The sequence below is a fragment of the Rhincodon typus genome, chromosome 23, assembly GCF_021869965.1.
Source record: "Rhincodon typus isolate 14 chromosome 23, sRhiTyp1.1, whole genome shotgun sequence".
In the NCBI taxonomy this organism is placed as follows: domain Eukaryota; kingdom Metazoa; phylum Chordata; class Chondrichthyes; order Orectolobiformes; family Rhincodontidae; genus Rhincodon; species Rhincodon typus.
Window position 1 is genome coordinate 2,545,445 of NC_063354.1, and position 14,904 is coordinate 2,560,348.

The following is a 14,904-nucleotide window of genomic DNA, read 5'->3' on the forward strand; positions in this document are numbered from 1 at the left end:
ATGCCTGTGCATCTGTCCCCTAACCATCTAATTTTGCATGAGAATGTGGATGGAGATCTGGAACACCTAAGACTATAGCAGCAAGAAATATAAATAGCACTGACATTTCATGCTACTCTACAACAAAAAGCATCACCTTTTTAACAACGTGAGTGGAATTATCTGTGAGTGGAATTAAATGACTTCCAAATTATGCGATTGGGGTTCTGTGAAGTGTATATCACATTCTGATGATGTTAATGTTGGTTAATACCACACCTAATTGTATACACGCACAAGATTTGCATGCAATTAAATAGGACTTCTTAGATTTTACATTGTTGGCACTTATCTGATTAGAAGAGCGCAAACATCTTTCTCAGCGTTTAATTTATTTTTTAAATGATGTGTTGTCATTTTAATTGCATTGATTAAATTGCCAAGCAGTGAAATTAAATGTGATGAGGCATTAATTAATTACATCTGAACATTCTTTGGAGTGAATTATAATTATGTTAATATCAGTTTTAATTAAATAGTGACAGTTTTTAAATGGCTGCCATTAATAAATCCAGAAAAATATTGTTTGAAAGCGTGTGCTTGCTGACATTTTGAGCTGTGTTCGGTGCAGAGTAGTTTCAAGCAGGCCTCTACAATCAGATAGAGTGCACTGTGTTAGGGCGTATACACTGGGTTACAGACCACTCATAATGGGAGCAGAACAATTCGGCCACCAGGACTATAGTGCGAATGGTCTCTCATTACGAATTCAATGAAAGCAGGACTAGTCTGCCATCAGCTTAAATTCAGTCATATAAGGCTCCACCCAATCTTCGTTCAATAACAGGCTAAAGAACAGGCTCCACTCTGTATAATCTACAAGCTGCTTCCTTATGGAAAACGCAGAGTACTCCTAACGATCAGATCCACGCTGCTGTGCAGTGAGATCGCTGCTCCAGTTCGTTCTGGATCATGTGATAGGGCCATTAACATCACAAGTATATGGAGTTTGAAACACACATACAGCACCAGGTCCATCTCTCCCAGTGATAGTCTGTTACAGGACACTATATATGCCTCCACGGACATCACAGTTGGGTGGACACATTCCATTTATTATCTCAAAAGGACTTGGACAGGAGTAAATCTGAAAACTCATCTCACTGCCAATTTATTTCATAGAAACAAAGGGTTCCATTTCTTTACGAAATGCTCAGAGTTCCCCTCAGAGCAAACTATGAGCTGTCTCTGTACAGTGGAATCCGACTGATGAGACTGTTCTCCAACTTGCAATGCCACATCAAAAGCGATGGCTGTATCCGGAGATCTAAATGTCCAAAACAGAATCTTTTCTTATTCTAAAAGACAAAACACAATTTCAGGAGATACCTCATGACTGTTTTCAACACGTATAGAGAACATGTTCATGCCTGACAGAAGGTGCAGAGTGACATTTTAATAAGTGCATTGGCATCTGGAACGCACTGCATGAAGGGCAATGGAAGCAGATTCAATTGTATCTTTCAGAAGAGAATTAGATAAATATGAGCAAAGGCAAGATTTACAAATTATGAGTAAAGGGAATGGGACTAATTGCCTCCTTCTTTGTAAGAGCTGATACAGGCACAATGGGCTGACTGGCCACCTTCTGTGCTGTACAATTCTTTTAAATTGGTGCAGATGGCAGCATGAACCCAACTGCAATACAATGAGAGATTTGCAAGTTTCCAAGTTTAGTTTTGGCCTGTCACTGGTGACCATGGTCAATTGGAGTTCCTGAATGAGATAATTTACTGCCCTCTAAATTCTCCACCTGGCATTGAGCAGCTGCCCTCAGATGGAGTGCAAGCTGGGGAATTTGTGCCTCCCTGAGCCAAGTTTCCTGCAAGCTGCCAGCCAATTACATACACTGCAGTTTTCACACACACAACTGTATGTGCAAGCAACAATAGGAAAGATGGACGCAGTCACTCACCAAAGTCTCAGGTTAGAAGTCAGCATAGTGCTTCAACCTAGGAAGAGATCAAATCATTTAGGAATTGACTCAAAGAACAGAATATTAGAAATATTTAGAAGTAAACAGAAACTTACTGGACATTTTAAACTAAGATCTTGAGGCCTCTCCTTTCACAATCAGTGAAGTTAAAAAGTTAATTTCACAACAATGGAACATTTAGGAAGTGTGAAGGGACTGGCAATTACAGTACCATTACGATACAGATCAACAACCCTGGGATGTGCACCTTCGATCCTCAGCTGTGTCTTGGTGTGGAACTGCCTCAAAAAGATGAGGAGAAATTCAGCACTGATCAATAGCACTCAAGAAACCACTTGGTCAGATATGGGACAATATCACATTAGTACACCAGGGGCACCCTCCTCGGTTCTGGGGACTGTGAGGAGGGAGCTTTGCTATGATGTGCTAGCCTGACTGAGGTCAGGAAACACAGAATGATGAAAAGGAAAGAAGTTTGTTTAAAAAAAAACTTAGAATGGATTGAACTGCCAACATGCATTACCTTCTGGCAAAGAGTTAATCTGTACATTTTATGACAGAAACCAACAGCATCTCTAGCCCTCGACAAACCGTTGCAAAACCAACTTTTCAAACCACACTCTTCAATTCAGGAACATTGTTAAGGTCACTCTGATCTGTGTTGTTCCAGAGATTCATAGGTTAAGTTGGATTTGAAATAAAGAGAGAGCGAGATAGAGAAAGGTTCTGTGAGAAATAGAGAAAAAAGTAAAAACAGTGAGGGAGATTGCAACAGATAAGTCAGAGGTCTACAGCATGGAAACAGACCCTTCAGACCAACTTGCCCTTGCCCATTCACAATTTAAACTAGTCCCATTTGCCTGCATTTGGTCCATATCCCTCCACACCTATCCCATCCATGTAATTGTCTAAATGTTTCTTCAATGACAAAATTGTCCTCACTTCCACTACTGCCTCTGGCAGTCATTCCAGACATTCACCACTCTCTTTGTGAAAAAATTACCCTTGGACCCTTTTGAATTTCTACCGTCTCATCTTGAGCATATACCCTCTAATTTTAGACTCCCCTACTATGGGGAAAAGCTGTCAGCTATCTACTTTATCTGTGTCTCTCACAATTTTATAGACCTCTGTAAGGTCAGCCCTCAGTTTCCTAGGGTCCAGGGGAAAAAAGTCCCAGCCTATCCAACCTCTCCTTATAACTTAAACCTTCCAGTCCACGTAGCATCCAAGTAAATCTTTCCTGCACTCTTTCTAGTTTAATAATGTCCTTTCTACAGTAGGGTGACCAGAACTGCACGCAGTACTCCAAATGTGGTCTCACCAATATCTTGAATAGGTGCGACAAGACGTCCCAACTCCTATACTCAGTGCTCTGACCATTAAAAGCAAGCATGCTGAAAGCTTTCTTCACCACCCTGTCTACCTGTGACTCCACTTTCATAGAAGCACACAGTGTGGAAACAGGTCATTTGGCCCAACAAGTCCATACCGACCCTCTGAAGAGCATCCCAACCAGATTCATCCCCCTAAACTTGCATCTCCCTTGGCTAATGCACCTAACTTATACATCGCTGAACACTATGGGTAATTTAACATGGCCAATCCACCTAACTTGCACATCTTTGGGCTGTGGGAGGAAACAGAGCGCCCAGCAGAAACCCACACAGACACAGGGAGAATGTTCAAACTCCACACAGACAGTTGACCAAGGCCGGAATCCAACCCACGTCCCTGGCACTGTGAGGCAGCAGTGCTAACCACTGAGCCACCGTGCCCCCAGGAGCTATGAACCTGTACCCCTAGATCTCTTTGTTCTATAACACTCCCCAGGGCCCTATCACTGACATAGTAAGTCCTGCCCTTGTTGCCTTACCAAAATGCAACACCATGCATTTATCTAAATTAAACTCCATCTGCCATTCCTCAGTCCACTGGCCCAACTGATCAAGATCTCGCTGCATTCCCAAATAACCTTCTTCACTGTCCACTATACCACCAATCGTGCTGTCATCCGCAATACTAACCATACCTCTGAAATTCTCATCTAATTCATTTACATAAATGATGAATAACAGTGGACCCAGCATCAATCAACACAGTTTGGAGCTGAAGGAACACAGCAGGAAGCATCAGAGGAACAGGAGAGTCGACAGTTCTGATGAAGGGTCCTGACCTGACCTCTGTGTTGACTCTTACTCCAGCATCTGCAATTCTTGCTATCTCTGACCCAGCACTGATCCCCGTAGCACACCGCTGGTTATGGGCATCCAGTATGATAAACCACCCTCTGTCTTCTACCGTCAAGCCAACTTTGTATCCAATTGGCAAGCTCCCCGTGAGGTTTAACCTTACTCAACAACCTACTATGCTGTACCTTGTCAAAGGCTTGCTAAAGTCCATGCAGACGACATCTACTGCACTGCTCTCATCTACTTTCTTGGTCACCCCTTCAAAAAACTCAACCAAATTCGTGAGACACGATTTCCCGCACACAAAGCCATGCTGATGATCCCAAATGAGACCTTGTCTCTCTACATGCCAGTAGATCCTGTCTCTCAGAATCCCCTCTAACAACCTACCCACCATGGATATTAGGCTCACCAGTCTGTAGTTTCCAGGCATTTCCCTGCAGCCTTTCTTAAATAATGGCACAGCATTAGCCACCCTCCAATCTTCGGCACTCTACCTGTGGCTGTCAATGTTACAAATATCTCCACTAGGGGCCCCACAATTTCATCCACACCCTCCCACAAAGTCCTGGGATACATGAATAATAAAAAAAAATTGTAGACTCAGTGAACAAATTCTAAAGAATGTCTTCTCTCAGTACTGTTATGATGTTCTCCCTAATCAAAAACACAAACCCCCTCCTCTCTTGCCTCCCTTCCTATACTATCTGTACCGTGTTTCTGTAACAGCTATAGCATCCCAGTCCAAGTACCTATCCATGCCCTGAGTTCATCTGCCTTATCTGTCTGGCTCTTGCATTGAAATAAATGCAGTCTAGCCCAAAATTCCCTTGCTTCCTGTCATGCTCTTGCCTGCCCTGTCCAGTACTGAGGTTACCAACACTGCCTTTACTAGTTAACTTGCTCTCTTTGTCTCCCTACTGCTTTGGATCAGCCCCTTGCCAGACAAGTATAAACCCTCCCAAGTGGCTCTACCGAATCTCCCCTCCAGGATATTGGTCTCCCTTCAGTTTAGGTACAAACTGTCTCTCTTGTACAGGTCATTTGTACCCCAGAAGAAATCCAAATGATCCAAGAATCTGAATCCCTGCCCACCACACCAGCTCTCGAGCCACACATTCATCTGCCAAATTGTCCTATTCCTACTCATGCTAACATACGGCACCGGAAGTAGTCCAGGAATTACTACCCTTGAGGTCTTGCATTTTAGCCTTCTGCCTAGCTCGCTATAATCACTCTTCAGGACCTCACCCCTTTTCCTACCTATTATCACTGGTACCAATGTGCACACCAACCTCTGGCTGCTCACCCTCCCCCACAAGAATTTCACACAACCGCTCAAAGACATCCTTCAGCCTGGCAACAGGAAGCAACACACCATCCTGGAGTCTCGATTGTGGCCACAGAAATGCCCGTAGTGCCCCTGACTAGCAAGTCCCCTGCTACTAATGCTCACTTGGACTTTGTGTGATCCTGGTCTACATCAGAGCTAATTGTGGTGCCAGATGGATTGAGATAAAGACAGGAAGGAAGCAGAGTGATATATAGAATTGTAAAACAATGCAGGGATAAAGCAACAGAAAAATGCAGACAGAGACACAGATAAAAGAGACAAAAAAAAAGAGAGAAATGGATGCTGATAGAAAATTAAAAAGACAAAAGGATACGGAAAGAGAAAAAGTGAGTGATAAAAAGAAAGATACAAACCAAAGCTCCTCAAGCAGGAGTGGGGTCAGATTGTGAGGGCACTGAAAATAACCAGAATTCGAACCCTATTTGCTTGATGGTCACTCCAGTTTGCAGCTTATTGCACAAGGACGGAATTCTCAGAGACCGTTGTCAACATATCTGCAGAGACCACCCAAAAGATCAGGCAGCTGTGGGAACCAGGAGCTCAAGAGGAAGCTTATCAATCAGAGTAGATTAACACCCAAGAAGATGACAGAAGCATTAAACTGCAAATTTCCTGCTCCCAAGGAATGCACTTGAATCCATAATGAATGTACAACCCAAAAATCAAATACAAGATGTCCAGATGAACCAGACTTAAATAGCCTCGATCAGTTTTCTGAGCTGTGTGTTAAGCGCACCTGTACAACAAGGCTTTGCCTTGGTTCGTGGCTATGGAAAAGAATCCACTCCTGGGGGAGAAGTCCATTTCCTGTACCAAGCAAATCGTCTTCTTACCAACCAGTGGGAAATTGGAAAATGCCGTGAAGGATGGGATGTGGATCTGCAGAAAAGAATCCAGAATTATTTATGAAAAGAAAACATTGCAGTTTAAATATCAATTAACATCCTGATCAAAACCTCTAAAGGCTTGCAGGAGGTCAGAATCTTCACCAACCTGAATAAAAGGTGAATGCTGCACCCTATCACTACCGTGACAAACTTTCTGGGGTACAGCTGATGCCCCATGGAATTGTGGGAGATCTGGTACACAATGGTAAGTTTTGCTTATTGATGTGGGGTTGAGTGTAACAGGGCCCATCCTTTGTTTAGGAAATTGATACCTCCATAAATCAGTCATGGACTAGTTATGATTTCTTAGGGCATTTTTGTTGACAGCTGCCATTAAATCTCCAGCTCCTTCCCTCAGAGGAGCTTAGTATAATGTTCAGCCGAAAGTGCTTAGTCTCTAGCTCATTCTTTGGTTATTCTTCTTTGCTGGATTTCCTCCTGGTCAGTTCTGTCTTGCTGCTGTTTTATTTGAAGTGAACGTGATACATGTCACACTGGCTGCACCTTCATCAGAAACAATCAAGTGTGAAGGATGTGATAGACCAGACAGTTTTTTTTTGAATTATGAGAAAGATTGTTTCACAATTCCCTGTTTATGCGCCAATGGAGGAGATGAATCCAAGGCCCCTCCAGAATTGTTGTGAGGTGTTATGACCACTCAGATGTGGTTAGCTCCTCTTCCTCTCCACCCACCAGCCACTCACTGTGAGCTCCCACAGCATCTACCCAGCTCAACTGAGGGATGGAGTGCTGAACATAACAACAGTCAGCAATAGGCAACCTCTTCCTCAATAACACCGATTGACCATGAGCTACACAGTTTAAATGTCAAGGCGAAAACACATCTCCCAGGTCATCTGCACATTGGCAGAGAGACCTACAGCACAGAAAAAGGCCCCTCAGTCCACTGTGTCTGTGCAGATCAAAAACAACCAAATGACTGTTCTCATCCCATTTTCCCTTGCATACCTTGGCATCACAAATGCACATCCAAATACTTCTATAAAGATATGAGATATCTTGTCTCTGCCACCGATACAGGCAGTGAGTGGATTCTAAGAAGTATTTAAAGTAACACTACAGCTGCAATTACAAGTTTACCCAAAATGTTCTATTTTCCATCTGATTTATGTTGGCCACACAGATTGTAATTGTGCAACAAATGTTCAGGATCCCAACCAGAGAGACAGCTCCATGATTATCAACGGGGATCACAATGATTCTTGTTTGACTGAAGGCAGACTACCAGAGCTGATTAAAAATGAACTTGTGTGTAAGTCAGTCCCTCATTTCACTGTACTAAGTTAATTGAACATAACATTGAAAGGCTCCATTAATCAAAGAAAATGGAAGAAAAATGCTTAAGCTCAGTGACTTTCTTTTTGTCAGCCTTGTTTGCGTAACAAGGACATGTCACACAGCCACATAAATTCCATTGATGACTGAACTGTCTGGGTGGAACTGAAGCTAGAGTTCCTCATGTGTAACAGATCAGGCTCTGATTTATTGATTGAATAATTTAACAGTACAAAGATAAAGACAAAGAAATTAATTCCTCTAGTACCAGACTCTATGACAAGGGTACATAGTGCCAAAATTACAGAATCACAGAACCATTATGGTACAAAAGGAGGTTATTTGACCCATCGTGCCAGCAGCGGCCCTTCAAGCGAGCATCATTACCTAGTGCCAACCTCCTGCACATTCCCCATACCTTTGCATGTGTTAATGATCTGGGCTTTGCTGTGCAGGGGACAATGTCAAACGGACAGGAACAAGACTAGCCACTTGGCCCTTCAAGCCTGCTCCACCATGCAATAAGATCATGGCTGGTCCGATTTTAACCTCAGCTCTACATTCTTGTCTAACTCCCGATGATCTCGCATCCCTTTGGTAATCAGAAATCTATCTACTTCTGTCTTAAAAGTATTTAAAGATTCTGCATCCACCCCTTTTAAGGAAGGGAATTCCAAAGACTCTCAACCTTCAGAGAAAAATCAGAATCCGGTTCAAAATGAATTAAAAATACCGTCCTCTCCATTGGTCAGAAACGTCACCTACCATCTTGACTGCATCGTCTGTGGACTTAGAGGCAATAGCTAAGATTTCTGTTGTTGGATTAAAGGCCAATGATGTCACTGCGGTAACCAGGTTCCTGATAACTTTCACAGGTTTAGGGTTAGTTTGGTGTAGACAGGTATCTTGGGAATAAACATTCACAATTCCAGAACTGGACCTGTCAGAGAAAGCAATGAAAGAGATCCATTAAGCTGCTTTTTATTGTTAGTTAGGATTAAAGGAAGGACTACATAAAAAGAAAATTACAATCCACTTTCTACTATCTTCATAGTCACGTAATCCTCCAACACTAGAGCTGTTGACTAATCTAACAATCAATCTCTTATCAAGCTTTCTACAACAGATCCAGGGAGGAGGGCAAGGAAAGCACCCAGTGCTGGAGAGATTTGGGAACCCGTTAGTTGATGGACGTGTTTGGATTTTGACACCAGGGGAAGTTATTCAAAGGGTTCCACGGTATGCTCACGAGCTGGCAAGGCTACAGTCTATAAAGATGGCTTCTCCTGCAATGCAGCACTCTCTCAGATCATCCTGGCCACAACCACATTGAATGAGGCGTCTACCTCATTAAAGTGGGAATGGAATTGGTCACAGGGCAAGACAGGCTAAACGCCTGATCCATCTCCTGGGTCCAGAATTGCTCTACAGGTTCACTGTATACCTAATTAAGTTCTTTGGCAAATCCAATCTTATTTTTGACCTCTAAGAACATATTTTCCATGTTTGTTCCATTCAAACTCAGAAATATCAATTCTAATTTACCACAAAATCCAAGTTTTTAAATGTTAATTTAAACTGTACACAAATGATGCAGTTTTTCTAGCAAAGCAAGGCAGTGTGTGCTCAATCTGCATGGGAAAGATGTGGTGAAAAAAGATTGTGCCTGAGTTTCACCATCGAATGTTCACACTGGAAGATCTCCACGAGGATCAAGCACAGCTGAAGGTCACTGACTCTCACTTGACAGTCACATGTCAACCTTAATAAAAGGGTGAGTACTGCAGTTCTCCCAATTGCAAAATCGTGATAAGGGAGTGGAGGTGGCAAGATAGTTGTATTTATCATGGAAACAAAATCAAAGAAAGGCTTATAACTGCAGAGAGTTCAAACATGCAGATTAGAGCCAGCAAAAGAAATATATAGACCCAGCTCTTTGCACAGCATGAGAAGTAGGAAGGGGAAGCTTGCCAGTGCTGCCCAGTATCTTTAATGAGATGTTTGTATTGCTGGTAATACCACTATAAGGACTTAAACCAATAAGCAAGTAAAGGATCCACCATGGATTAAAGGGGGATAACGGAGTTATTTTCTGATCCTGCTGGGGACGCTTAATGTTATATTTTTTGAATGGTTTGTGCCTAGCCTGGGAACAGAACAGAGAGAAATCGGAATCCCTCAACATAAACTGTCACTGCAATACCCAATATTTGAGGTATGCCAAAGCTCAAATAATTCAGTGCTAGAATTCAGAATAAATGTATTTCAATACGTTAAAGAAGACTGAGCACTAAACAATTACTAAGGACATGCAGAAGAAAAAAGTGATGTCCTGGAGTATATAAGGAAGTTAAAGTGAACAGGCACACATAGCCTGGTTCAATCTCCCATGTCCCTATTATGGGATTATAATCATGAGGATCTTTGTTATTGTAATCAGTTGCAACGACCCTCAGTCAAACTCTGGAGAAACTGAATCAGCAGGACAGCCTAAGACCGAACACATGGAGAACACCTTTAAAAACCTTGGAAAGATAAGGACTGACAACTGTGGGAAAGGTTGCACTGCACTTTTGTTCTTTCCTTCAGAAACTGTCAGGACAGCGTGCCACTTACCCACAGGCCACATACTGCCCATTCCGGGAGACAGCAATACACATTCCTCTCAGGCAGCCTTCGTCGATGAATCTGGTCAGACACTTCCTACTCTTCACATCCCAAACATAAACCTCCCCTTCATCTGGAACAATAGCATAAAAGGACGAAGACTGGTTAAAAACTAGAGAATGCACAACCCTGAACTGACCCACCCAGCATGAGCACCAGCTAAAAACAAATGCTGTAACTCAGGGATTCATTACACTTATTCAGGGGCTGGTCAATGGACCAGGTAAACCAGAGCTCTTTTGTTGGTACTCAATAAGCTGGTTGCATTTACAGCGCTCTGTGGAACCTGACACCTCAGACAAGTGAAAGGGGTCTCAAACAAAAAGATATGCAAAATCCAAAGAAAATGGATTCAGCTAGACAACATTCTTGTTTGCCCAATCAATGTTAGGTGAATTTTACTCTTGACATCACACCAAGAATGAGCTGTACACCTGGGAAGAATAGGATACAGGTATATCAGCTGAGAATGAGGTGGTAAGGGATAGGGATTGGGATAAGGTGGTAAGTAATAGAATATAGGGGCAGGAGCAGGTCTTTCAGCCTTAGAGCCTGTTTCACCATTCAATGAGAGCCATAGTTATATTCACTGCACAGTTACAGCACAGCATTCAAAAACTGCAAGAGTTGTGACTGTTATGGATGATGATAAGAAAACGGGGAAGTAGGACTGGTTTCAACATAGACCATTTGTATATCATTTGTATTTCCATTTTCATACGGAAAAACTACCCTCATCTATTCTAATTGCTTAACTGGTAAATGGGTTATGCACTACATTCCCAACACACTTATTTGATCCCCAGCCCATTACCAATCTCGCAGTCTCTGTCCTACACCCTATCCCTACCTTATTACCAAATCCAAAACCACAGTAGAATGTCTGCTTACCAGAGTGTGTGTAGATTGTGCTCCCATCAGGAGAGAAGGTGGCTGCGACTGCCTTTCCATTAATTTTCATACTACCCACCAATTCCTTAGTCTGCCGGAGGAACATTGATAGACAATCTGAATTGGTTGGCATTAAATATTAGGCCATCAAATGAACAAAAGTATTTACTGTCCCATGAAATGTGGAGTAGCAGGTCAGCTCCAAGGGTGAATGTACAGGTTGCAGTGACTCACAAGCAAGAACCAAACCCTGGTCAGTGCCTGGGAGAAAAGGGTAAACTCACTCCTGGTAGGTGGGGAAGGAGATTATAATCGTTTACATCAGTTCATTCACTCCTCCAAGCCTCCCCTCCCCTAGATGGGCAAGGGGAAATCTGTAGGGGTTATTGAGCCCTGACTGTTAGAGAGCTGGAAATATGCATGACCAGCACGAGCAGCTGTGCTCCTGTAGCACGTGATGCCTCTGTAGCCAAGTAGCCTTTCACACAATGCTCTGGTCCACACATGAAAAGTGGCCACTGAGACGAGGTTTTCCACCTTTCCCAGTTGCCAGCATTTGCCCGCCAGGTCTCAGAGCTCTGAGACATACTGACAATTCTGTAGTCCCAAACTCAGCCTCACTCTTCTGGGGAAATGCTTTGTGTCTGCGTGGGAGGGTTAGAGGGAGGGGCTGAATGTCAGTCTTCTGCCTCCCCCACTGACTGATCTAGGAATATAGAAAATAGGAGGATGGGTGGGCCATTCAAGCCTGTTCTGCCATTCCTCATGATCATGGCTGATCATCCAACTCAAAAGCCTTTTCCTGCTTTCCCCCATATTGTTTGATCCCTTTAGCCCCAGCTGCTGTATCCAACTCCATCTTGAAATCATACAATGTTTTTGCATCAACTATTTTCTGTGGCAGAATTCCACAGGCTCACTGCTGGCTGGTTGAAGAAATTTCTCCTTATTTCAGTGAAGCTAGAGTTAGATCATAAGTACAGCACTACAAGGATTTCCCTTTGTGTTATGGACCATAAATGTACAAAGCAGAAAACACCAAAAATCAAGGACAGCAGAAAAACAATTTTTTTTTCTTTATTCATTAATGGGATGAGGGCATTGCTGGCTGGGCAGCATTTATTGCCCATCCCTAATTGCCCAGAGGGCAGTTCAGAGACGACCACGTTGCTGTCGGTCTGGAGTCACATGTAGGCCAGACCAAGTAAGGATGGCAGTTTGCTTCCCTAAATACATTAGTGAACTGGATGGGTTTTTCCAATAATCGACAATGGATTCATGATCATCATCAGATTCATAATTCCAGATATTTTTATTGAACTCAAATTCCACCATTTACCTTAGCGGGATTCGAATCTGGATCCCCAGAACGTTATCCGGGTCTCTGGATTAACAGTCCAGCGATAATACCACTAGGCCACTGTCCTCGTCCTCAGCATTAATACACCTCTGGTAGCCGTTCAGAAATGCATTTGTGCTGGCATGAAAAATTTAAGCTGTGCTAATTCCCAGGCAGCACATATCTGATGTGACAGATGACCTGTAGTTTTCAGATCAAAGTAATAACACTGCAATGTCACCTCAGTAACCATGTGCATAATGAACAAGGCAGTGTTGAAACCTAATTAACTTGTCCTGTCAGCACTGCAGACCATCCCTATGAGTATTCCCAGAGTTACAGGGCGCAATCTCTTCATCCACATTCACATGGTGAACACACACGAACTTTTAACCTTTTTGTGCAGTGCTTGGTAAAAACGATGGCTCAAAAAGCAGAATGTCTCTGTTCACAGGCTCAGCAATCGTACCAATAAAGTCAAAGTACTGCTTGCAACTAACTGATGGACAGTTGGAAGTTCAACTCAGATGGGAAATATCTCAAACTTTAGCCAGAATTCTAAACTTTGCTGAAGAGACAGGTTTTGCAGGCTGTCACTGAAGGGTGGCATTTGTTCGACAAAAATATACAAAATTTCTTTGATTGCAAGTTTATGCTGAGATTCCTATGCTCCTCTAATTCTGTCCTCCCAAGTACCCTCTGATTGGATGGAATCAATCCATCTTGGCTGGGCATTCAGCTGTCTGGACCCTAAGGTCTGGAGTTCTCTCCCTACATTTCTCTGCTTCTTTACTGTTCTTTTGCCCTTGGTGGATTTTCTTAAACATTATCTCTTTGACTAAACTTTCATTGCTTCTTGCAGTTTGGAATCAGATTTTGGGTTCACCAGGGCCACTCAGCTCCTGACCTCGTTACAGCATTGGTTCAAAAATGGACAAAAGAGCTGAATTCCAGAGGTGAGGTGAGAGTGACAGCCCGCAAGGCTGCATTTGACAAAATGTGCATCAAGGCCCCCTTACCCCTGACCCATGGAAACCAACAGTCAGCTATCATCATGGAGGAACTCTACACCAGTCCCATGGAGGGCCTTGGGATATTTTTATTAACTAACTCGTGGGATATGACAGTTCTGCCTCGCTGGTTGCTTAAGAAGGTGGTGGTGATCTGTCTTCTTGAACCGTGAAATCCATGTGCCACATGTAGACCCACAATGCTGCTAGGGACAGAGTTCCAGGATTTTAACTCAGTGACAGTGAAGGAACAGTGATACATTTCCAAGTCAGGATGGTGAGTGGCTTGGAGGGGAACTTGCAGGTGGTGATGTTCTCCTGTAACTGCTGCCTTTGTCCTCCTAGATGGAAGTGGTTGTGGGGGTTGGAAGGTGCTGTCTAAGGACCCTTGGTGAACTTCTGCAGAGCATCTTGTAGATAGTATGCACTGCTGCAAAAGAGGTGGAATGGTGAAAGTGACAGTGGATGCGGTGACAATTAGCTGGTTGCTTTGTCCTGGATGGTGTCAAGCTTTTTGACTATTCTTGGAGCTACACTCATCCAGGCAACTGAATTGTATTCCATCACAGCAGTCCAGATCAGTTTTTGGCCAATGGTAAGCACAGGATGTGAATAGTGTGGGAATCAGCAGAGATAATGATATTGCATGTCAAGGGGCAGTAGATAGATTCTCTCATGTTGGAGACAGTCATTGCCTGGCACTTGACCTGACTATTGTCTAGGTCCTGTTGCATTTGAACACAGACTGCTTCATTTTCTGCGGAGTCACAAATAGCACTGAACATTGTGTAACTGTCAGTGAATGTCCCCATGTCCCATTTCTGACCTTATGATGGAGGGAAGGTCATTGATGAAGCAGCTGAAGATGGTTGGGCCTAGGACATTACCCTGAGGAACTCCTGCAGAGATGTCCTGGAGCTGAGATGACTGACTTCCAACAATCACAACCATCTTTCTTTATGTCATCTTTCTTCATGACCCCAACCAAAAGAGACAGTTCGTCCGTGATGATAGCTGACTGTTGGTTTCCATGGGTCAGGGGGAAGGGGGGGGCCTTGATGCACATTTTGTCAAATGCAGCCTTGATGTCAAGGGCTGTCACTCTCACCTCACCTCTGGAATTCAGCTCTTTTGTCCATTTTTGAACCAATGCTGTAATGAGGTCAGGAGCTGAGTGGCCCTGGTGGAACCCAAACTGGGCATCACTGAGCAGGTGCTGCTCAATAACACTGTTAAATTACACCTTCCATCACCTTACTGATGGTCGAGAGTAGACTGATGGGGCAATAATTG

The 14,904-nt window shown here is 43.3% G+C and overlaps 1 protein-coding gene across 2 annotated transcripts in view; it reads right to left on the reverse strand.

The window, feature by feature from the left end:
• Positions 1–1,127: 1,127 nt before the first annotated feature.
• Positions 1,128–14,904, reverse strand: part of utp18 (UTP18 small subunit processome component) — a 30,759-nt gene continuing 16,982 nt past the window's right edge. Inside the window, exons 9-14 of one of the 2 annotated variants that reach the window (XM_048610858.1) lie at positions 11,263–11,353; positions 10,321–10,444; positions 8,470–8,644; positions 6,258–6,400; positions 1,955–1,991; positions 1,128–1,306 (exon numbers count right to left, since the gene is read on the reverse strand). In XM_048610858.1, the coding sequence (XP_048466815.1) occupies positions 1,967–1,991; positions 6,258–6,400; positions 8,470–8,644; positions 10,321–10,444; positions 11,263–11,353 (558 nt within the window). In that variant the 3' untranslated portion in view covers positions 1,128–1,306; positions 1,955–1,966. Of the gene's footprint in view, positions 1,338–1,954; positions 1,992–6,257; positions 6,401–8,469; positions 8,645–10,320; positions 10,445–11,262; positions 11,354–14,904 lie in introns of both variants that reach the window. The other variant, XM_020517500.2, reaches the window with a different exon arrangement.